General features: G+C 44.8%; 2 protein-coding genes and 1 long non-coding RNA gene across 15 annotated transcripts in view; 1 reads left to right on the top strand and 2 right to left on the bottom strand.

Moving 5' to 3' along the window:
- RRM1 (ribonucleotide reductase catalytic subunit M1) overlaps nucleotides 1-12,981 on the bottom strand; it is a 49,840-nt gene extending 36,859 nt beyond the window's left edge. Inside the window, exons 1-5 of one of the 3 annotated variants that reach the window (XM_059708608.1) lie at nucleotides 12,810-12,981; nucleotides 6,965-7,053; nucleotides 2,563-2,740; nucleotides 1,092-1,192; nucleotides 25-84 (exon numbers count right to left, since the gene is read on the bottom strand). In XM_059708608.1, the coding sequence (XP_059564591.1) occupies nucleotides 25-84; nucleotides 1,092-1,192; nucleotides 2,563-2,740; nucleotides 6,965-7,053; nucleotides 12,810-12,828 (447 nt within the window). In that variant the 5' untranslated portion in view covers nucleotides 12,829-12,981. Of the gene's footprint in view, nucleotides 1-24; nucleotides 85-1,091; nucleotides 1,193-2,562; nucleotides 2,741-6,964; nucleotides 7,054-7,954; nucleotides 8,229-12,809 lie in introns of those variants that run through there. The other 2 variants (XM_059708609.1, XM_059708610.1) reach the window with 2 other exon arrangements.
- A 4,908-nt stretch (nucleotides 12,982-17,889) lies between these two features.
- Nucleotides 17,890-19,211, top strand: LOC132240871 (uncharacterized). Its single transcript, XR_009454423.1, has 2 exons — nucleotides 17,890-18,672; nucleotides 18,896-19,211. It is a non-coding gene; the product is annotated as an uncharacterized LOC132240871 (long non-coding RNA).
- Nucleotides 19,212-19,680: 469 nt separating this feature from the next.
- Nucleotides 19,681-23,863, bottom strand: part of STIM1 (stromal interaction molecule 1) — a 228,975-nt gene continuing 224,792 nt past the window's right edge. For 4 of the 11 annotated variants that reach the window (XR_009454416.1, XR_009454417.1, XM_059708615.1 and 1 more), the window contains 2 exons: nucleotides 22,086-22,214; nucleotides 21,214-21,352 (listed from right to left, as the gene is read on the bottom strand). Coding sequence is in view for 9 of the 11 variants with exons in the window: in XM_059708615.1 (XP_059564598.1) it covers nucleotides 22,130-22,214 (85 nt within the window). In the remaining 2 variants the exon portion in view is untranslated. Of the gene's footprint in view, nucleotides 21,353-22,085; nucleotides 22,215-23,863 lie in introns of all 11 variants that reach the window. The other 7 variants (XM_059708614.1, XM_059708612.1, XM_059708611.1 and 4 more) reach the window with 3 other exon arrangements.

The raw sequence follows: 23,863 nt of genomic DNA, 5'->3' as shown, positions 1-23,863 counted from the left end.
ATATATTTGAAACCCATTATTTACCTTAAAGCCAAAGTAATTATAAGAGAAATCTCGGTCATAGATAATGGCAGAATTCAGGCGCTGATGAAGGTAAAAAAAGATCCCATAATTAAAATAATTAAACTTATTTGCACAAAATCAACAGTTCAGCCCTGACTCCAGAATTAAAAATGACATAGGATAATAAAGAGGTACCACTAAGTATTATTGTTATAGAACAGAAATCCACATCTAATGTTAATTTTAAAAATTTATATAAATTCAGTATCCTAATTAGGCTTAAAAACATATACTCAAGTAGATCACTTTTAAGTTATTGAGCAAGATCTTTCAAATTTTTACCTGAGCAACCTTGTTAGGAATTAGTTTGGCAATGTTCCCTAATATTTTGAATGCTCACACTCTTTGTCTCAGCAATTCCACTTAAAGGATTTATCTTACCAATGTACTCTATAAGCAAAACACTACCATACAAGGATATCCACTTCAGCAAAAAATGGAAAACAAATATTCACCACTAGAGCAATTAACATATAGACAACATTTCTATAAAATAGAATGCTATGCAGCTCTTCAAAAGAATAGGATTAAGTCCTAAATACTAATACAGAACTATCTGTAATAAAGTATCAGTAAGAACACTGTGCACATACACATAAAGGAAAAATTTATGTGTATGCACACATGTATTACAGAATAGCCCTGGAAAAATATATTTAAAATAATAAAATGTTGTTTCTAAAGAGGAAAGCTAGTATTCAGAGAAGTAGAGAGAATTACTTTTTTATCTATATGTTTTATAGTATTTACATTTTTAAAATGTGCTGTTGCTTAAAAAAAAAAAAAAAAGAAGAACCTATGCCCTAGCCAGTTTTTCTCAGTGGATAGAGTATCAGCCTGTGGACCAAAAGTTCCTGGGTTCAATTCTTGCCAAAGGCATATGCCTGTGTAGTGGGGGACATGCAGAAGGCAGCCAATCAATGATTCTCATCATTGATGTTTCTCTCTCTCTCTCCTCCCTTCCTCTCTGAAATCAATAAAAATATATTTTAAAATATTTTTTTTCACCAGGAAAGCATTACACATACATCTTTATTTGCCAAAACAATATCCAGTGTTGACTGGGCCACCATGGGAGAGTGTTTGCCATTATGTGGATTTATGTAGTTGTAGAGGTCTTCCATCACATCTAAAAAAAATACAACAGAAAATAAAAATGTCAAAACCACTTAATGGAGAGCTAATTCACTCTTCCAGTAATAGTTTAAAACAATGGTTCTCAAATCACTTTTTTCATCCTAGTCCACCTCAATGCTTAGCATAGAAAGGGCTCAACAAAGACATACATGCTGAATATATAATGCCTCAGTTGAGAAAACAAGCTTCCAGAGTTAGAGTGAACATAGGCTTATTGTTTTTACTTTTTGTTAAATAAAAACAGGAGTGAGGATATTTTTCAACTGATTTTTTTTTAGAAAGAGTGGAAGGGCGGGGGTAAGGGGAAAGAGGGGGAGAAGAGAAGAGAGAGAAACATTGATGTGAGAGAGACACAACCATTGGTTGCCTCCCACACACACCCTTGGATCAAACCTGCAACCTAGGTATGTGCCTTTGACCGGGAATCAATCCCTGGACCCTCTGGTGCACAGGCCAATGCTCCAACCACTGAGCAACACCGGCCAGGGCTGAACATAGGCTCTTTGAAAAAGATTCCCAGGTGATTAATACACAACCCCATTGAGAATTATTGGTTGAAAATTTTTTAAAAAAGCAGAAATTATAATCTCTTCTCAAATTTTTTACCCTAATAAAATTTCAACTTGAAATTCAGAATCTATCATACTAAGCAGTTCACATCTGTAAATGCACATTTAGTAAGCTCTTTCATTTGCTCTTCTTTAAGGCATCATAGCATTAATTGGCTCTCTGTATTTATGTATAATACACACACACACTCACAATGTTGGCATTTTTATTGAAATGGACTTGTATATATCAATACAATTCTGGGAGAACTGATATGTTTACAATATATCTACTAAAGAGGGAAAAATACACTGTTTGAGGCCCAGCACAACAGATCTGGAATCAAGAGCCAAAGATTTCTGTCATCGTCTTACTATCGGACTTATTATATACCACTTTTTATATACCAAACAAATTATTTAACCTTCCCTTGCCCACATTCCCTGAGCTATAAAATGGCAGCAACTGAGTAAAGTATTTGCTAATGGGACACAAGATTAACTGCACCATTTTGTTTAATGCAGAACTTGTCAATATGTGCTACTCATTTTTCCAAGCACATCACCACCAACTACTTCAAAATGGGCTTCAAAAAGAAAGAAAGGGAAAAAAGCGTGCATACAAGAAAACAAAAAGATCCACTGACCTTTCCATTCAGCAAGTCAGCAGCATGGGGGAATGGGAAGTTCTAGTGCCCCCTCTGCCACTAACTTGCTTTTTAAAAACAAGATGTAACTTTTCTTTTGTCATTCTAGTACCCTTATAAATTTTCTAGGAATATTAAATTATTTCTAACCTTTCCTCTAGACTCACCACTGAATACTTTCTTTGTTTCTTTGTGCAAGTTAGAGACAGCAATCCTTGCTGCCAGAATGGCATAGTCAGGGTGCTTAGTAGTCAAGGTTGCAGCTGTTTCAGCAGCCAAAGTATCTAGTTCCACAGTAGTGACCCCACTGTATAAACCTTGGATTACTTTCATGGTGATCTGAGCCTATAAAAACAAAACCAAGAATTACTTGAGCTTTCCCAAAAAACAATAGCTTCCTTAGGATGGCAATAAAGAAAACAATCAAATGTATATCAAAATAAACAGTCAACTTCCTTTAAAAAAAAAAATCTTAGAATGGTTAGCAGCAGGAAACCTCATGAGAATTCATAAACCAACAGAACTGCCAGAAAATGCATACTACATACACAATGAAAGATGTCACTAAAAAAAAATAAATAAATTTTAAAATACCTAAGTATAGGTATTTCATAGTTGACAAAGATGAACAGCCTCACAGGGAAACAGCTAAAAACAGAGCAATGATTCTTTTTTTTTTTCTTCTCTTTAAATCTATTTTTATTGATTTCAGAGAGGAAGGGAGAGGGACAGAGATAGAAACATCAATGGTGGAAGAGAATCATTGATTGGCTGCCTCCTACACACCCCCTACTGGGGATCAAGCCCTCAACCAGACATGTGCCCTGACCGGTAGTCTAACTGACCTCCTGGTGCATGGGATGCCGCCCAACCAACTGAGCCACACCAGCCCAGTGATTCTTTAAGTATTTCCCCATTTTTAATTCACATTCTCCCTAAGTAATCAGGGTTCCAGCTACATACTGACCCACTTCCCCCAAAATCTACCTACAGACAAGTGCAGGAAAGTAAATGAATCAAACTTTAATTATTCCAATTAGAGATGAAGGTATAAATTAGGATTGGAGCTGAGTCATCTATAATTTAATAGTTACTCTTTCTTTAGCATTTCACAAATTACAAAGTGTCTCATCTTTCATAATCTCTGACATTTCACAATCACCTTGTGAAAAGGATACTATTCCTATCACCATTTTACATGAGAAACCTCAGGCTTAGGTTACTTGGCCTTGCCCAAGGTTATCATCTAAGTCTTCTTTCTCATCCCATTCAACCTTATTATATTTCAGTTTTCAAGACCATATTGTAAGATGTTCCCCTTTCAAAAATACACACTGTAGCCCAACCAGCGTGACTCAGTGGTTGGGCATCAACTTATGAACCAGGAGGTCACAGTTCGGTTCCCAGTCAGGGCACATGCCCAGGTTGCGGGCTCAATCCCCAGTGTGGGGCGTGCAGAAGGCAGCCGATCAATGATTCCGTCTCATCACTGATGTTTCTATCTCTCTCTCCCTTCCCCTTCCTCTCTGAAATCAATCAATCAATAAATATATATATATGTATATATGTATGTATATATACACATATATGTACACACATATATAAAAATGCACAATGTACACGTTATTACCATACATTTTTAAGAAAAACAAACATTAAATTGTGTATATGTGTTCACTAAATGTTTCTGTAAAAAAGCTTAATCCAACAGAAAATAAATGTATTGCCAAGTTGACCAAAACATGACCCCTTCAAAAAAAAAAAATGTCATTATTAGCTTACAATCTATTCTAATTACATTTTACCTAGGATCAAGTTGCTCCTGATCACTTTTTTCTCAGATTCTGCAGTCAAATTATGTTCAGTAAAAACGTAGTGAAATCAGGCACATGCAAAAAATGAAACTAGACCACAAACTTATACCATAAACAAGAATAAACTCAAAATGGACAAAAGACTTAAATGTAAGTCGCAAAACCATAAAAATCCGAGAAGAAAACATAGGCAGTAAAACCTCAGATATGTCTTGTAGCAACATTTTTGCTGTTATATCTCCTAGGACAAGGGAAACAAAAGAAAAAATAAACAAATGGGACTACATCAAACTAAAAAGTTTCTGTACAGAAAGGAAACCATCAACAAAATGAAAAGGGGCCAAGACCGGTTTGGCTCAGTGGATAGAGCGTTGGCCTGCGGACTGAAAGGTCCCAGGTTCAATTCTGGTCAAGGGCATGTACCTTGGTTGCGGGCACATCCCCAGTGGGAGGTGTGCAGGAGGCAGCTGGTCGATGTTTCTCTCTCATCGATGTTTCTGAACTCTCTATCTCTCTCCCTTCCTCTCTGTGAAAAATCAATAAAAACATATTTAAAAAAAATGAAAAGGAAACCCACTGTATGGGAGAACCATATTTGTCAATGATAAGGGGTTCATTTTCAAAATATATTAAAAATTACACAACTCACCAGGGAGATAAACAATCCAATGCTCAACTTCACTAATCATCAGAGATGCTAATTAAAACCACAGAGAGATATCATTTCACACCTGCCAGAATGACTACCATCAATAAATCAACAAACAACAAGTGTTGGCGAGGATGTAGAAAAAAGGGACCCCTTGTACAATGCGGGTGGAAATGCAAACTGGTGCAACCACTAATGAAAACAGTATGGAGTTTCCTCAAAAAATTAAATATGAACTGCCTTTTGACCCAGTGGTCCCACTTCTGGAAATATATCCTAAGAATCCTGAAACATCAATCAAAAAGAATACATGCACCCCTATATAAATTACACTGTTATTTACAATATCCAAGATTTGGAAATAGCCCAAGTGCCCATTATTAGATGAGTGGATAAAAAAACGGGAAATACTATGTGGCTATAAAAAAAAAAAAAAAAGGAACTTACCTTTTGCAACAGCATGGATGGACCTGGAGATTATTATGCTAAGCGAAATAAACCAACAGACAAATACCATATGATCTCACTTACACGTGGAATCTAATGAACAAAATAAATGGACAAACAAAATAGAACCAGAGGCATGGATACATGGAACAGACTGACAGAGGTCAGAGGGCAGGGGGAGGGAGTGGTGGTTGGGGGCTGGATGACAGAAGGTAAAAAGATTAGCCAAAGAACATACATGCATAGCCAATGGACACAGACAAGTGTGCAGATGGCCAAAGGCAGTGGGGTGGAGGCTGGGTGAAGCTGGGTAAAGGGGGTGAAAATGGGAGACACCTGTAATAGTGTCAACAATTTTTTTAAAAATAGTGAAGTCTTCTGAATAGTTTCTGATGCTACACGGCAAATAATCAAAACATAGAATAAAATAACATCTGTATGCTAACAGTGCTAGACACAATAGTATACAGACTATTTCAGCTGAATGTACCCCAGAAAGCTTGAGTCTGCTACAGCAGCACCCTGTACTGTGAAATGTGGTACTGCATGAGGCAATACTAGTAGAATATCTTATGTCAGGAGACCTCAGTTGTTCTCGATACACCCCCACTAGCTTATATAAGTAACTCCCCTTTCTCTTTGGTCCTTACTTATCTACAAAGTAAAGAAGATGAAATAGGATGATCTCTCAGGTTCATTCCAACTTTAACATTCTACTATTCTAATTATTGTCTAGAGTTCCTAAAAGTAAAAGACAATTTGTAATAAAAACATTTTAAAGTTGTATAAAATTATTTTCTTTTGACCATTTTGGTCAATTCACTATCAAGTGTCTAGTTATATATGTGCCACGCAGTGTGGATACCACAAGAAGATACAACCCACCCTCAATTGTAAGGGAGAAGAGAGACATGCAATTAATTTCCATATTATGTGGTCAATGTTATCGGGTTAGCACAAGTGCTATAGAAGTAGAGATAATATGCCTAAATAAGGCTGAGGCAACATGAGTGGGTTTGGAAAAAAATGTCTTAAAGACTCCATTTTAGGAAGATGATTTTGGAAGTCATGGGGAAGATGCATTTGAAGGAGGCAAGATTAGAGGAAGACCAGGAGGATACTTTAGAGACCACTAGAGACAGCAGTCTAGGTAAGGGATGATGAAGGTCTAGAGTAGAGGAGTTATGGAAGGTAAGAAAAGAAGAACGACTTGCTTATGAATAGTTTGTTTTCCTTAATTTAAATGTTACCCATGAAATCTACTTTATATTACTTAAATGCATTCTTTCTACATAGATAACAACAAAGCAAATTTCAAACCAGTTTCTACCCAAATGATCACAATTCCAGAACAAGCTTTACTACAGGCTTTTTTTCTTATAAATAAAACAATTTACTCAAAGATGTCTCTAACAAAATGTCAATGTCAAGTTTTCCTCTGTTCACTTTTTAGTTCTCTGAAAAGTCAGAATTCAGAGCCCAGAACCAAAATTTAGAAGAAAAAAAATTTGAGCAATGTGTTAACATTTAAACCCAAGATCATAAGCAGAATACCCCAAATCAAAATATATATGAAGTGAAAGAAAGGCCAGAGATAAGAAACAAGTAAAAAGAATCACTTGAAGCAAGAAACCCAAGATATAAACCATATTTACTTACAGGATCAACAAAGTCCATATTGAGTCCATAACAAAGTTTTTGGATTCGAGATGTAATTTTGTCGAACATGACCCGTTCTTGGCGGCCATCTGAAGAATCAAACCATACAATTCATGTTAGCACTTATTAAGATAGCAATGTAAAAGAATCAAATGTAATCAATACATGAACTTTTAAAATTGACCAACATAGAATGCTATTATAAGATTCAGCCCCCCAGTAGATTCATCAAGATATTATTTATGTATCTTCAAAAAGTAGAAATTCTATTCTGAAAATCTTCTCTTCCCTTTCATTATAAATTAGATGGATTCTTAAAATAACTTCCCAAATGACTGATCTGTTTCTCCCCTTGTCCCACTGGCAGCCAGAATTATTCTTTAAAACTTACATCAAAAAAAGAAAAAAAAACAAAACCTTACATCCAAGTCATGTCATTACCCCCTCCAAATTCCCAATAGTGGTTGATCATCTCCTTCAGAATCATATTAAAAATTATTACAATAATGCAGATTCCTAAATCTGCCCTGTATACCTCTTTTCCTCACTTCACCTCCTACTCTCCCACCTTCCTCACTTTACACTGGCCTCTTTGCTATTTCTACTAATGTCAGGTCTTTGCTCAATATAATCTTCTCAATGAGGCTTTCCCTGATCACGCTATTTTAAATTTTAATACCCCAAACACAGCCTTATCCTCCTCCTCCTTCTATGCTTTATTTTTCTCATAGCACTTATCATGACATACTCTACATTTTATAGTAGTCCCCCTTATCCATTCCAAGACCCCCAGTGAATGCCTGAAACCAGACATTACCAAGCCCTACTATATATAGGGTATCCCCCATAAATGTATGCACACTTTAACAGCTGATTTTTATTACATTTTGAAAAGAAATGTATTTTAATAAAACTGCCTTTATAATTATTTAAAGTATGTTTACATTTTGGGGGGCATTCCCTGTATGTTTTTTTCCTCTACATACTTACCTTTCTTCTCAACCAACTTCTTTAACACTGCAGGAAATGTGGCAGCAGCAGCTTATCAGGAAATGCAGCCTTTCAGATCATTTTTATATTTTTCAGTCCAAACATATCCTTAAATTTTCATAACCATCCATTAATTGCGATAAAGGATGTGGTGCCATTTGTTTTACAAATGCCTTGCTGAAATGTTCGTATAAGCTTGATGATTTCTGGAGCAACATGCTGACATCAATCAGAACACGTTTTTTTGTCTGTCTTCCATCCACAAATGTAATGCCTTTTCCATCTTAGCTAAGCACTTATCATGGACTGTTATGGTAACTTTTGCAATCTGAGGTTCGACAAAACTTCCAGTTTCATGGATAGAAGATTCATTCTTACCATAGCTCTGAGCAATCTCAGTATACGTTTTTCTTTCCTTAAGTTGAGAATACGTTCTCTTTGACATAGCTGACTCACCAACATAAATTCTCTTACGGTTTCTCAATGTTAAGTAAAATAAAAGTCACGGTGAGACAACTAAGTAGTGCATATAATGTATATGCTGTGGCATAAAGAGATGATTCAAGTCTCAGATGAGATGAAAAGCCTGATGGTGCAAGCTTTCATCTGCCACTCAGAACAGCATACAATTTAAAACGCATGAACTGCTTATTTCTGGAGTTTTCCATTTAAAACTTCTGGACCATGGTTGAGTGCAGGCAAATGAAATCACAAATAAGAGGGGACTATTGTATTTGTTTATTGTGACTCTCGCCATCAATCCACTAGAATATAACTTGCAGAAGAAAAAGACTTTTTGCATGTTTTATTTTACTTGCATGTATTCCCCAGTGTCCAGACCAAGAAGAAGGCCTAGCACAGAAGTTGGCAAACTGCGGCTCGCGAGCTACATGCGGCTCTTTGGCCCCTTGAGTGTGGCTCTTCCACAGAATACCACGTGCGGGCGCGCATGTACAGTGCGACTGAAACTTTGTGGCCCATGCGCAGAAGTCGGTATTTTGTCGGAAAACTGACTTCTGCGCATGGGCCACGAAGTTTCAATCACACTGTACGTGCACGCCCGCACGTGGTATTTTGTGGAAGAGCCACACTCAAGGGGGCAAAGAGCCACGGTTTGCCGACCACTGCCCTAGGCAATATGATATTCTCCCACAAGAAAAATAGCTCAAGAGAGCAGATGAGAAAAACTCATCTACTATTCCAATTCGGAAATCTAACAACCAGAGGCCCAGTGCACGAAATTCATGTACTGGTAGGGTCCCTAGAGGCTGCCAGCCAGCTGGGGTCTCCCTCCCTTCCCCTGGCAGCCCACCCCCTGGCCCACCTCCTGGAAGAACTCTGTCAAGGGGACCATTTGCAAACTACACTTTTATTATATATGATTTTCATATGGGTTATTCCTATGTCCCTAACCACCCTAAGATCTCTGAAGATGGAATTGCCTCTCCCTCTAATATTTCCCTCAAAGTGCTTAGTGATATATTAGCACATTCAACAAGTACTTACAGGTTGATGACCAGTTGCCCTCCTGAATAATTACATTGAAATTCACAAAACTACAGGAGTTAGTCCGCTACTACACTGACATACCAAAAATAAAAAGCACATTAAAACTTAAACGTAAATAAAATAAACAAATCTAAATACAAAGTTGTATATTAACAAGCCTTGCTGAATGCTACACTGAAAGATTCTACCAAACCCTCTGGATCAAATTATGTTCTCTGAAGGAATGAGAAACAAAATAAGCCCTGTCTTTTAGAGCTTGTGTAGGGGAGTATTTTGTAAACTCCAGTATTTGAAAGTGAACCCAAAAAATTAAAAATTCAATACAAAGGTGTTACCCATGCAGTAATCTACATCCACAAGTTTTCAGTTCATTAGTTACAGATTTACCATAAGAGCATACTCATCCTTCCATATCTTTTTCTATAGGTCTAAAAAACTTGATGTACATGTCTGAGGTCTTTTGGTCTCATCAGGTAAAATGGGAGACTAGGGAAATTCAGAGAACGTTCTAAAGATACTAAAGACAGGATGAAGGGCCACCACTGTGCAGGAGGCAGTCAGTCAATGATTCTCTCTCATCTCTCTCTTTTTTTTTTTTTCCCAAATATATTTTATTGATTTTTCAGAGAGGAAGGGAGAGAGATAGAGAGCTAGAAACATCGATGGGAGAGAAACATCGATCAGCCGCCTCCTGCACATCTCCCACTGGGGATGTGCCCGCAACCCAGGTTACATGCCCTTGACCGGAATCGAACCTGGGACCCCTCAGTCTGCAGGCCGACGCTCTATCCACTGAGCCAAACCGGCTTCGGCATCATCTCTTAACTATAGCTAAACCACCTGGCCACAACCAAATCAATTACCGGCCTACCAACTGCATTCATTATATCCTATATTTTCCTTTTTTAAAATCTTCACCCAAGGATATGTTTTTATTCATTTTAGAGAAAAAGGGGGGGGGGGAAGGGAAGAATGAGAGAGGTGAGAGAGAGGGGGGGAGGGAGAGGGAGAGGAAGGAGAAAGAAAGGGAGAAAGGGAGATAGAAGCATCCATCCTTGCGCCTCCTGAGAGTGGTTCAGCGGGAATTGAACCTGCAACTTTCTGTTGTATAGGACAATGCTCCAACTGAGCCACTCCATCACCAGGGCTTCATAAACATTTATATATTTTTTAAATACATTTTTATTTATTTCAGAAAGAAAGGGAGAGGGAGAGAAACATCAATGAGAAAGAATCATTGATTGGCTGCCTCCTGCACGACCTCTAGTAGGGGGCCGAGCCCACAACCAGGGCATGGGCCTTGGCCGGAAATCGAACCCTTGACCGCTTGGTCCACAGGTCGATGCTCAACATACTGAGGCAAGCCCGGGGGGAGGGAGGGGGGCATCCTATATTTTAAAATAATTATTCTTCCCACTGTCCCGTGTGGCTCGGTTGGTTGAGCAGCGCACCATGCACAAGAGGCAGGGTACGGGGTGGGGTTACCGGCTGATTCAGGTAAGGGGTGTGCAAGAGGCATCCAATCAATGTTTCTCTCGCATTGATGCTTCTCTCTCTCTCCCCCTTCTTTTCTCTCTAAAAAATAAAATCAATAAAATAAAATTTATTCTCATTCAATCTTTGAGCATTTCTTCATGGCAGGTCCAGTGCTAGTGTGGGCATAAAGTGCCCTCTTTGAAACTCAGAACCTAGTGGATAAAACAAACATCCGGTCAGCCAACTAGTATTTGCGGAGTGCCGAATATTGTAAAATGGCTTTTAGCATCAGTCGATTCAACTCAGGACTTGTTCCTATCGGCCTGGCATGGTTCTGTGATAAAAGTACCTTTTGGCCCTGGCTGGCTTGGCTCAGTGGATAGAGCGTTGGTCTGCGGGCTGGAGGGGCCCAGGTTCGATTCTGCCTTCCATTCCGGCCAACGGCACATGCCTGGGTTTCGGGCTCGATCCCCAGTAGGGGGCGTGCAGGAGGCAGCCCAACAATGACTCTTATCACTCATGTTTCTCTCTCTCTCCCCCTCTCCATTCCTCTCTGAAATCAACAAATATATATATACGTATATTAAAAGTACATTTTGCTCTAGTCTTCCCCAACCTGAAAATGAATAAACCCTTTCCCCAGGCAGGGACTGTCCCTCATAACGTCACAGCCAAGCAAAAGGCAGGCCCCAAGGAGGCGCCAGCAGGTCTAACGGGAAGTAACTGCTGAGGAGAATGCAAGTCCGCGGCTCTTCCGGGCTCCCATCTTGTCAAAAGGCCTCGGGGACACCCTAATCTGATTCAGTTTCTCCTTGGGGGAAGGGCAGCGGTCCCTACCCTACCCTCTTCTGGGACTAAACCTGGAACAAATGGCACCACATCCAAACTCCGGGGATATGTCTGTCTGAGATCTGGTTTTTTATTTTTTTTAATATTTTTTTATTGATTTTTTACAGAAATATCGATCAGCTGCCTCCTGCACACCCCCTACTGGGGACGTGCCCGCAACCAAGGCGCATGCCCTTTGACCGGAATCAAACCTGGGACCTTTCAGTCCGCAGGCCGACGCTCTATCCACTGAGCCAAACCGGTTACGGCTTAAATATATTTCTTTATTGATTTCAGAGAGGAAGGGAGAAGGAGAGAGAGATAGAAACATCGGCTGCCTCCTGCACACCCCCCACCGGGGATGGAGCCCGCAACCCAGGCATGTGCCCCCCGCCGGAATCGAACCTCGGACCTATCGGTCCGCAGGCTGACGCTCTATCCACTGAACCAAGTCGGCTAGGGCCTGAGATCTGGTTCTATTCACGGTATCCTCGTCCTTCCACATCTTTTCTATGGGTCAGGGAGCTCATAGGTGCCCTCGGGGGGTACAAAGTCCTTTTTTCCCTAGTAACCCAGTTTTCAAATAAAAGTCGGTTTCCAACCCTGACCTCACCATCAACTCACTGGGCGACTTGGCGTCAGTCACCGGACCCCTCTCTCTCCCTCTCTCTGCGCTTCAGTTTCTTCATCTATAAAATGGAGCCGATAATCCTATCTCAGGGGCTCGCGGTGAGGAAAAGGCTGCCTGGGAAACGCTAGGCGCACACAGGGGATACTCGATAAAGGTGAAGGGGTCACTCTTTAGAGACGCGGCTGGATGACCAAGCCGAGGGGGCGCCGACTGAAGACCGAGCCGGGGTGGGGGAGGGGGCAGAGGCGCGCCTGCAGGCCCGGCTGGCTGACATGGCGGGAAGCCGCGCGGGCAGGGCGGGAAGCGGCGGAGACGGACGGACGGGCAGGCGCGGCCAACGGCTCGGGCGCCAGCAGCCGCGTCCCCTGACCCGCCCTCCACTGTCCCACCGGCCCCTCCCCGGCCGCTCACCTCGCTTGATCACATGCATCGCGGCTGGTAGCTGAGGCGATACGGTTGCGATTCAGGTCTGCAGCGCTCTCTCCTCCGCAGAGAAAGGCAAGACAAGCCGAATCTCCTTCCCGCCACCCGAGACGCAAAAAACAACGTCGCACGCATCACGTTCTCTACGCTACGCTGCCAGCGCCCGGCGGTGGGAAGGACCAGCTTTACAGAAAGTCAGCCTTGCTCATTAGCCACCGTTTGAACGTGGGCGGGGCCCAGGAAACCACGCCCCTTTCGTGGCAGCAGTGGGTGTGGGCACGCCCGGCGGGAATGCGACGCTCCCGCCGCCATATTAAGTGTGGGCAGAGTCCAGCAGCCCGCGCCGCTCCTGCACCCGCGTGGGGTACGGAGTCGACACTGATCTCTCGCCGCCAAGTCTTAGCCGAGCCTGGGACGGGACCCAGCACTCAGGCCCTCCGCTCTCGCCATTGCGTCCCCGCTGAGGTCAAGACAGTTCAAGCCCTAGCCAGTTTGGCTCACTGGATAGAGTGTTGGCCTGGGGACTGAAGAGTCCCGGTTCGATTCTGGTCAAGGGCACGTACCTTGGTTGCAGGCACATCCCCAGTCGGGGGTGTGCATGAGGCAGCTGATCAATGCTTCTCTCTAATCGATGTTTCTAACTCTCTATCCCTCTCCCTTCCTCTCTGTAAAAAATCAATAAAATATATTTTTTAAAAAAAGACAGTTCAAGTATTTTGAAATAACTAAAAGCCAACCATCCAAAACACGTTTTCTTATCTTGCCTCCTGTACTATTTTGATAACACGAGACTGCCGTCTGATGTGAGCTGTAGCCTGGGATCCATAGCCGGCGGGCCGGGAGCCTCCGGCCTGTTATGTCAGCAGAAAGCCTAGCATTACTCTGTCTGATTGGAAAGGCTTGCTAGGCGAGGTTTTACCCTGATGTAAATGGGAGCCCCGGGAGAGTTTTGAGAAGGGACGAGATCCGTTTGCTTTTAGAGTTCTTCAGGGGACAGTGGTAGAGACCGGGTCACACATAACGTCCTTGTGGAGGTAGAATAGACATGTCTTGGTGACTGATGTAGAAGCTGGTGATTTGGGCTACACAAACTGATTTTTATGAAACCTCATGTGGCGTTCCCTCCCTAAAATCTTGCATTGGTTTTGGTAGGGGCAGAAATAGAATAGTGGGGACTGGCTGTAATTGTAAGAAGTATTAATCATGCTCTGTTAACTGTTCTGTTCCGATTAGAGAAAGCACATTCTAACCTGGCAGACGTGGGCGCTAACATCGGAATGCAGTCCATCCTCCTTTTCTGAGGGCCGCCTATCATTATGGAAAGATTTACGACCTCAGATAGTCCCAGAGGCACCCACCCTTTGCAAACCCCCACCCCTTATTGTCAATAATCTGGTCCCAGAGGTGCCTGGAGGCACCCCAGAGGCACCAGCCCTCATTGCCTGTAACCATTATACCTTCCTACTTCCCCATGCCTATAATTCTTTAATTCTTACTTTCCCACATAATCTTTGTCCTTCTACCTAATGTAAGCAGCTGGTTTATGGGGAGGGGCAGAGCAGATTTTTGTGGATGACCTGCTGCTCTCCCATACTGCCAGCATTATTGGAATAATGCTTGCTTAACTGGCTCAAGTAGTGACAGGCAGCCCGGACCCATTGGTTGTCTTTGTGTGTTTAAGGATAAAATGTTTTATTTATTGTCTTATAGTAATAATTCTTTGGCAGTGTGTATCCTCCAGATGCATCCCAATCTCCCTGAAAAATAATTTTTTTTTAATGTGAAAATACTGGGTTTTTTTTTTCAGTTACAGTTTACATTCAATATTGTTTTGTATTAGTTTCAGGTGTACAGCATAGTAGTTAGATAATCACACACTTTAGGAAGGTGTTCCTCATGATATTTCCAGTACCCATCTGGCACCACACAGTTATTACAATACTAGAGGCCCGGTGCACAAAAATTTGTGCACTCAGGGGGCAGGGGGGGTCCCTCAGCCTGGCCTGTGCCCTCTCGCAGTCTAGGACCCCTTGGGAGATAACGCCCTGCTGGCTTAGGCCTGCTCCCGGGTGGCAGAGGGCAGGCCCAATCCCTCGGTGCAGCCCCTGGTCGGGCTCAGAGCAGGGCCGATTGGGGTGTTGGGGCGCCGCCCCCTGTCATGCACAGAGCAGGGCAGATGGGGAGGTTGCAATGCCACCCCCAGTCACGCTCAGGGTTGGGCAGATTGTGGGGTTGGGGCACTGCCCCCTGTCACACTCAAGGCAGGGTCGATGGGGAGGTTGCTGCGCCAACCCCTGTCAGGCACAGAGCAGGGCCAATCAGGGGGTTGGGGCCCTGTCCCCTGTCACGCACAGAGCAGGGCCCATCAGGGGGTTGGGGAGCTCCCCCCTGTCACGTACAGAGCAGGGCCCATCAGGGGGTTGAGGAGCTCCCCTGTGTCACTCAGAGAGTAGGGCCGATAGGGGAGTTGGGGCGCCGCCCCCTGTCACACACAGATCAGGGCCCGTCAGGGGGTTGGGACGCCGCCACTGTAACACTCAGGGCAGGGCCGATGGGGAGGTTATGGCTCTACCCTGTCACACACAGAGCAGGGCCCGTGGTGGGGGGGGCGGGTTGGGGCACCGCACCCTGTCACACACAGAGCCGCAGGGCGATCAGAGGTTGGGTAGCTCCCCCGTATCAGGCACAGAGCAAGGCTGATCAGGAGGTTGGGGCGCCTTCCCCTGTCACAAACAGAGCAGGGCGGATAGGGAGGTTGTGGCCCCACCCCCTGTCACACACAGAGCTGCAGGGCGATCAGGGGGTTTGGGCACTGCCCCCTGTCATGCTGATCTCGGTTCCGGGAGGCATATTACCCTTTTACTATACAGGGTAGAGGCCTGGTGCATGGGTGGGGCCAGCTGGTTTGCCCTGAAGGGTGTCCTGGATCAGGGTGAGGTCCCCACTGGGGTGCCTGGCCAGTCTGGGTGAGGAGCTGAGGGCTGTTTTCAGGCTGCCAAGTGACTGAAGCTCCCAACTGCTCCTTTTTTCCTTTTTTTTATTTTTTTATTCTGGGCCAGCTTTAGCTTGAGGCTTGGCTTCAGCTCTTAGGCCTCCGCTGCTGAAAGTAGGTTTCTGGCCTTTGCTTACAATGTTGCGATCCTACTGGCTGAAGCCTGGTGGTATTTGTTACAATGTTTCTTAAACTGCAGGCTCAGAGGCCTGCAGCCGCAGGCGGGGAACGTTGGTTTCCTCCGTCACTGAGGCAAGCAAGCCTCATGTTAGTTTCAAGCTGCCTGGCTGCTGGCCGCCATCTTGGCTGTCAGTTAATTTGCATATCTCGCTGATTAGCCAATGAAAAGGGTAGCGGTCGTACGCCAATTACCATGTTTCTATTTTATTAGTGTAGACTAGAGGCCCGGTGCACAAAAATTTGTGCACTCGGGGGGGGGGGGGAGGGAGGGTCCCTCAGCCTGCCCTGTGCCCTCTCGCAGTCTGGGACCCCTCGGGAGATAACGACCTGCTGGCTTAGGCCTGCTCCCGGGTGGCAGAGGGCAGGCCCAATCCCTCGGTGCAGCCCCTGGTCGGGCTCAGAGCAGGGCCGATTGGGGTGTTGGGGCGCCGCCCCCTGTCATGCACAGAGCAGGGCTGATTGGGAGGTTGCAATGCCACCCTCAGTCACGCTCAGGGTAGGGCCGATTGGGGGGTTGGGGCACCGCCCCCTGTCACACTCAAGGCAGGGTCGATGGGGAGGTTGTGGCGCCCCCCCGTCACTCACAGTGCAGGGCCAATCGGGGGGTTGGGGCGCTGCCCCCTGTCACGCACAGACCAGGGCTGATCAGGGGGTTGGGGTGCTTTCCCCTGTCAGGAACAGAGCAGGGCCGATAGGGAGGTTGTGGCCCCGCCCTCTGTCACACACAGAGCTGCAGGGCGATCAGGGGGTTTGGGCGCTGACCCTGTCACGCTGATCCTGGTGCCAGGAGGCCTCTCAGAGGCCTCTCGGCTCCGCTGATCCCGGTGCTGGGAGGCATATTACCCTTTTAATATATAGAATAGAGGCCTGGTGCATGGGTGGGGGCTGGCTGGTTTGCCCTGAAGGGTGTCCTGGATCAGGGTGGGGTTCCCCACTGGGGTGCCTGGCCAGCCAGGATGAGGGGATGATGGCTGTTTGCAGCTGGTCACACACCCTTCAGGGTGGGGGTCCCCACTGGGGTGCCTGGCCAGTCTGGGTGAGGGGCTGAGGGCTGTTTTTAGGCTGGGGGTGACTGAAGCTCCCAACCACTCCTTTTTTCTTTTTCTTTTTTTTAAATTCTGGGCCAGCTTTAGCTCTGAGGCTTGGCTCCAGCTCTGAGGCCTCAGCTGCTGAAAGAAGGTATCTGGTTTGTTTAGGTTCTATAATCGAAACTTTGTATCAACTCCAGCTCTGAGATCCCGGCTCGCTGAAAGCAGGTTTCTGGAGTTTTGTTTAGCTTCTATATTTGTTACAATGTTCAAACTGCAGGCTCAGAGGCCGGCAAGGCAGGCGGGGAATGTTGGAGCCCTCCGTCACTGAAGCAAGCAAGCCTCATGTTCAGTTTAAGCTGCCTGGCTGCTGGCCGCCATCTTGGCTGGCAGTTAATTTGCATATCACCCTGATTAGTCAATGGGAAGGGTAGCAGTCGTACGCCGATTACCATGTTTCTCTTTTATTAGATAGGAGTGACTATATTTCTTATGCTGTATTTTACATCCCCATGACTATTTTGTAACTACCAATTGGTACTTCTTAATCCCTTCACTTTTTTCACCCAGTCTCCCAAGCCCCCTCCCCTTTGGAAACCATCAGTCTGTTCTCTGTATCAATAAGTCTGTTTCTGTTTTGTTTGTACTGTTCTTTAGATTCCACATATAAGTGCAAAATGGTATTTGTCTATGACTGACTTATTTCACTTGGCATAATACCCTCTAGATCCATCTGTGCTGTTGCAAATGGTAAGCTTTCTTTTTTTGTGGCTGAATAATATTCCATTGTATATATGTACCACTACTTTTTAAAAAAATTTATATTTTATTGATTTTTTAGAGAGAGGAAGGGAGAGGGATAGTCAGAAACATCAATAAGAGAGAAATGACCAGCTGCCTCCTGCACACCCTGCAACCAAGGTACATGCCCTTCACCGGAATCGAATCTGGGACCCTTCAGTCCGCAGGCCAACGCTCTAGCCACTGAGCCAAACCAGCTAGGGCTGTACCACTACTTTTTTATCTACTTGTCTAATAATAGATAATTGAGTTGCTTCCGTATCTTGGCTATAGTAAATAACACTGTAGTAACACTGAACATAGGGGTGCATATATTCTTTTGAATTAGTGCTTTAGGTTTCTTCATATATATGCCAAGAAGTGGAATCTCTGGGTCATAGGGCAGTTCCATTTTTAATTTTTTGAGGACCCTCCATACCGTTTTCCAATCTGCATTCCCACCAACTGTGCACAAGGGTTCCCTTTTTTCTACATCCTTGCCAACACTTGTTTGTTGATCTGTGAAGTAATTCTAAGTCATTGGTCACAGGTGAAGCTATAAGATAGGTGGGGTCAAGATGGCCCAGAGAACTGTGTGTATGTATGTGTGTGAGCGTGTGATTTTTTTTTTTTTTTTACAGTGGCTGGCTGTCTAAAGTATTTTTTACAATATGTTTAATAATCAGTGCTTTAAAAGCAGTGGTTTCCTACAAAGTGGAAACTAAGGTCCAAGCCTGGAGTGTGAAGTGGAGGTCACGTTGCAATGTCACCGCCTGTGAGTGAAGTCTGGTCTGGGGAGCCCAGGGCGGCTCGTGGACACTCGTGGTGGCAGGAGCCAGGCTGCCCTTGAGAGACAGGACCCACTGCAGCTGTGCGGCCTGCCTTTTCTTTTCTTTTTTTAAAAATATATTTTATTGATTTTTTACAGAGAGGAAGGGAGAGGGATAGAGAGTTAGAAACATCGATCAGTTGCTTCCTGCACACCCCCTACTGGGGATGTGCCTACAACCAAGGTACATGCCCTTGACTGGAATCGAACCTGGGACCCTTGAGTCCGCAGGCCGACGCTCTATCCATTGCGCCAAACCAGTCAGGGCCGGCCTGCCTTTTCATTTCTAATGGGATACAGTACTTTTTAAATAAGGAGTCATACTTTTTTTTTAAGTTTGAGAAATGAATGTGATTTCTAATTGTATCAGACATTGTTTTAAAGCTATAACAAAGTTTAAAATTTCTACATTTTGTTTTTCATTTATTGTAACTGTTCTTTTATCTATTAAATTGTATGTGGATGGGGACGTTCTGTTTCCCCTCTTAGCATTTGTTTCTATAACCAGAAATAAAGTTATATATTAAAGAAATGAGAAAAAAAAATGGCCCAGAGATAGGGTTGCCAGATTTAGCAAATAATGTGTCCCAAATGTTGCATGGGACATAATTATACTGAAATCATTATTGCTTATCTGAAATTCAAATTTAACTGGGTGTCCTGTATTTCATCTGGTAACGCTACCCAGAGACCTTTTGGGTCTGTGTATTAGTTTCATTTTCTCTTGACAGAGCAGAAATAGTCTCTTCTTCATCCTGTTTGCTATGCCACAAAGAGCACAGACAACACCGTAAGAGTCAAAGCCAGCAGAGGTTAAAATCTCCTACATGCTTTATTGGACTTCAAAGAGTCTTATGAAATAACACAGAAAAACCCATGTGAGGGTATCCAGGGGGTACAAGGCAGTCTGCAGCCTACCCCCCTCCTAAGACCAGCCCCAGGTACCCCCACCCCAGGCCCAAAATAGGATCCCAGAGTAAAGGCATGTCAAGGAGTGAGGCAGAGGGAAAATATCTTTATAGCCATAGCAAAAATAGGTAGGGAAGAGAGTTGTCTAAAGGGTGGGAAGGGTGGGAGGAAGTGGTCACATAGCCACCTTCACCTACACCATCTTCCTTAGCCACCCCCTTCCCTAAATGGACTGTCCTTTTTGAGCCTCTGGCCCAGGGTATGCCGTAACATGAAAACGGTTCTGGTAAGGGGAGTGTGTGGTGCAGGCACTTGGGAAATTCAGATTTCTTTTTTTCAATTTTAAACTGTCTTGTGGTTCAAATGCAACAACATCCTGCCCAACAGCTCCAGGGCCCCATTAGAGACCTGTATCATGGCTGCGGCTCCCATGGCCAGGGGAGCCAGTTGTCCTGATTGCTAGTACTGATGCTTGGGGAGCATTTGGGCAGCACCCCTTATAGACAAACCCTCCTACAGTGTGGGGGAGCAGGGATAAGAGAGAGGCAGGTGTGGGTGAGAGCAGAGAGAAAAAGTGACTGCCTTGTGGCCCATAACTCTAGCATCTACTCCTCCTCCAACTAAGAAGTCTCTCCCGATTTATCCCTTAGCGTGGCCTCTCTTTATAATTCTCTAGTGGCTTGTTCTCTGGGAATTGGTTTCACTCCCCCATTGACTCCTGGAGGCCTGAGTGAGCACCAGGCCACGATTTCCTCTGGCTCACAACATTCCCAAAAAACAAACCTCAAATATTAGGCCCTAGGACCCAGTTTGGGGCAAAGAGAACCATCATAGGTGGGGTGGAATAAATCTGAGGCACAGGTGTCAGAAGTTACTCCTCCTATCTTACCCCATAGCTGCTAGGGGACGTTGGGGAGTGGTGGGAGGGAAGAGACTGAAAGCAGGAGACAGAGAAAACAAGAAACCAAACCTCAAAACTGGGACAGCAGAGACAGAAGCTGGACCTCAGAGGTGGAGCTGGTAGCTGAGGGGACAGCAACTAAGACATGCACTGAAGTGGAGAGGGAGTGATAGCAGCAGCCCAAAGTTGGAGGGAGGCAAGGCAGGCAGGCCATGGTGGTCAGTTAATAAATAATGTTGAAGGACCCAAGGATGAGGGGGGCAGGTATCTACAGTGCCCAGGCCCCTGCTAACCCCTCCCAGGCCCCACTTTAGGGGCCAGTATCTTAGAAGGCAGAAAAGGGGAGGCAGAAGACCAGGGAAAGATAAGCGGTCCTGCCACTGCCACCCTCATTCTGCCTACTTCTTAGGTTTTTTAAAGATTTTGAGGGGAAACTTCTTCCGGCCTGGGCTGGAGTCTGCCTCCTCACCAATAGAGCCATTATCCTCCTCAGCCACAGCCTTCTTGCCAGCCAGGTGGGGAATTCGTGTATTTCGGCTGGCCTGTGAGGCTCGGCTGTCTCCAACTGGAGATGGCATGTCTGGGTCTGGGGAACTGGGGCTGTGAGAATGGGAAGAATCCAAAGGTGGAGAGCCACCAGGTGGGGCTGAGGGGCTCAGCTCCATCAAGCTGTGGGCCTTGTCCAGCCCGTGGTTCAGCGCCAGTAGAGTCTTCTTGGCCAGGGCAGGGCTATCAGGCAGCTTCTCCATCGCAGACCCTGGGTGGACCCCCTCAATCATCCGGTGGCTGCCATTGGAAGTCATGGCATTGAGAGCCTCATCTGCAGCACGGGCCATCTGAGGAGGTTTGGGGGCCATACGCTGGCGGTCACTCATGTGGAGGGAGGACTCCGAATCGGAATGGGTCAAATCCCTGCAAGACAGGACAAAGAAGAAGAAAGGAACACATACAGGACAGAGGAGAGAGAGACAACATGAAAAGACAAGACAGGGTATGAAAATGGGGGTAAAGAGAACAGCAGGAGAAATGAAAATAGGATGAAAAGGCATAGTGGGAAAGAGAATGATGAGAAACAGAAGGAAAATGAGTAGGTCATAAGTACAGGATGACAGAGGAGGCAGGAATAGGGAATGGGGATAAATTGGAGAAGAGACAGAGAGAAAAGAATAAAATTGGGGAAGAAGGAAAGCAAAAGAAGAAGCAAGACCAAGGGGGAGGGAGGGCGGGAAACAAGGGGGGAAAGTGATGGGGGAAGAAGAGACAGACAATAAGAAGCAAAAGCAAATGTCATATCATCATCTGTCAGGCAAAGGGCTTTCTAATGCCTGGGCCCCACCCTTGAAGAATGGCCAGGCCCTAAACTAGGGCAACCACAGGCTTCAATACCACAGGCATTCTCCTCATTATAACAGCTCTGCTTTCCCATAGCTGGTTAGATTTCTTAAGACTCAACCCTAGCTAACACAGAATCCACATCTTGCTCTGAGTCACCATTTTCCATGCCTTCCTCCCCCACTTACTCCTGTCACACCCTGGGACACATCCAGTTTGGGCCAGGCTCCAAGAAACAGGGCACATGCAGTAAGTGGGCCTGACCCAGGCTGGGGAGGAGATAGTTAGAACAGCCTTGCAAACAATCACCCACCCAAAAAGGCCAGGATGCTGCCTCCATCAACCCTCTCACAGGATTCAAAGGGGGTCATAGAGAAGTGTTGCAGAGTTCAAACCAAAGTCGGCTGGCAGCAGGAAGGGTGGAGTCTTTTTCAAAGCTCTGCTGCAAGGGAGAATGGAGAGAGGTGCAGAAAGACAGAATGTTTGGCCTTTAAGGAGCAGTGGTTCAGAAGAGCTGCACACTAGAAACCATAGGTTTGATTCAATTTCCATCTCTGCCTGAGGTTTGGACAAGTCATCTAAACTTGCAGGTCCTCAATTTGGGCCAAATGAAGATAATACCAATTCAATTATCTTGCAAGACTGTTTGGGGGATCAAATATGTTGGCAAAGTACTTGGAAATGTAGAAAGTATAGTGGGAATGATGATGATAAGGCTGGTCAAGCTGAAAGACCCACATGGGGGCCGGTCACAAGAGGCTTCTTTGCAAGGCTGAGTTATGGGGGTGTGGCACTGTGCACTGGACATGCACACACAGAGGCTAGTCCATAAAGTTGAGAACCTTTCAGAGCTGGCAATTCCTAAAAAAGCCATGAACCAATTCTGGATGCCACCCCTCCAGCCGCTACAGAAAAAAAAGGTACATGTGGGGGTCCCCTGCCAATCCCTTAACCTTCCTTCTGCTTTCCCAGAGGCCTGAGAACCCAGAGTAGAGGAGAGGGCCAAGGCAGATGCTTAAATAAACAAGTCAGGAAGCCAAAAGGGAAAGTGTTGGAAGTGGGAGAGGGGAGCACCACAGGACCTGGGAAGAAGGAAGCTTGTGGGTCAAAAATTAGGAAAGGCTCCAGGCCCTTAAAACAGGCAAAAGCAGGAGGTTGGCTCATAGCTATTATACAGGGGTGGGCAAAAGTAGGTTTATAGTTGAGAGCGAAACAGTTTATTCTTGTATATTTATTTATTATTGTATTATTTTCCATACAAATAACTACAAACCTACTTTTGCCCCACCCTGTAGGTTTAATTTTCAGTAGGAAACAATTAACTAAGCAGCCACCCCATGAGTCAGTACCTTCCTGGAAAGGATAGCAGAACACAATTCTATCTCCAACTCCCATTCTACAAATACTGTTTCAGCCACATACTCTTGTGTTTACCAATATTTGGTCTCATATTTGTTTTCATAATATCTGATGCTGTCCTTGCTTCTATGTAAATGTACCCTTGCTTCTCTAAGCCCTAAGATGGTCATCTCCATATCCTGCCTTTTCCTCATACATACGAACCACCACTGAGCATGATGCCAAGGAAGTTCTGAGGAGCAACACTAGAAAAGGGCCCTTGAGTCTGAGGTGGTAAGGCTCCCAGGAGCCAACCTTCTTTTTATTGGGAGTGAGGGGGTTTGTTTTGTTTTTTAATGATTCGAGAGAGAAAGAAAGGGAGAGCGAGAAAGAGGAGAAACATCGATGTGAGAGAGAAATGTCAATCAGTTGCCTCCCACAAGTGCCCCGACTGGGGATTGAACCCTCAACCTAGGTATGTGCCCTGACCAGGAATCAAACCTACAACCTTCCGGTATATGGGATGACACTCCAACCAGCCAGGGAGGAGCCTACCTTTCTAATGCCAAGGAAGAGAGGTCAGGCTCTCTCCTCCAGGCCCACAGCCCCATTTGGTCATGTTTCCCATCTTTCTATGCCTTCCCCATCAACTAAAAGCTGAGACTCCCAAAGAAAGAAAAGAACTTGGGAGGAAGCCTGGATAGATATAGGAGAGACAAGGTCAACTGAGGCAAGCTCATCTTCCCTCCCTGA

Source organism: Myotis daubentonii, chromosome 9 (assembly GCF_963259705.1).
Source record: "Myotis daubentonii chromosome 9, mMyoDau2.1, whole genome shotgun sequence".
NCBI classification, from domain to species: Eukaryota; Metazoa; Chordata; class Mammalia; order Chiroptera; family Vespertilionidae; genus Myotis; species Myotis daubentonii.
The sequence above is the reverse complement of the archived record's forward strand: the minus strand, read 5'-3'. Positions and strand labels throughout refer to the sequence as shown.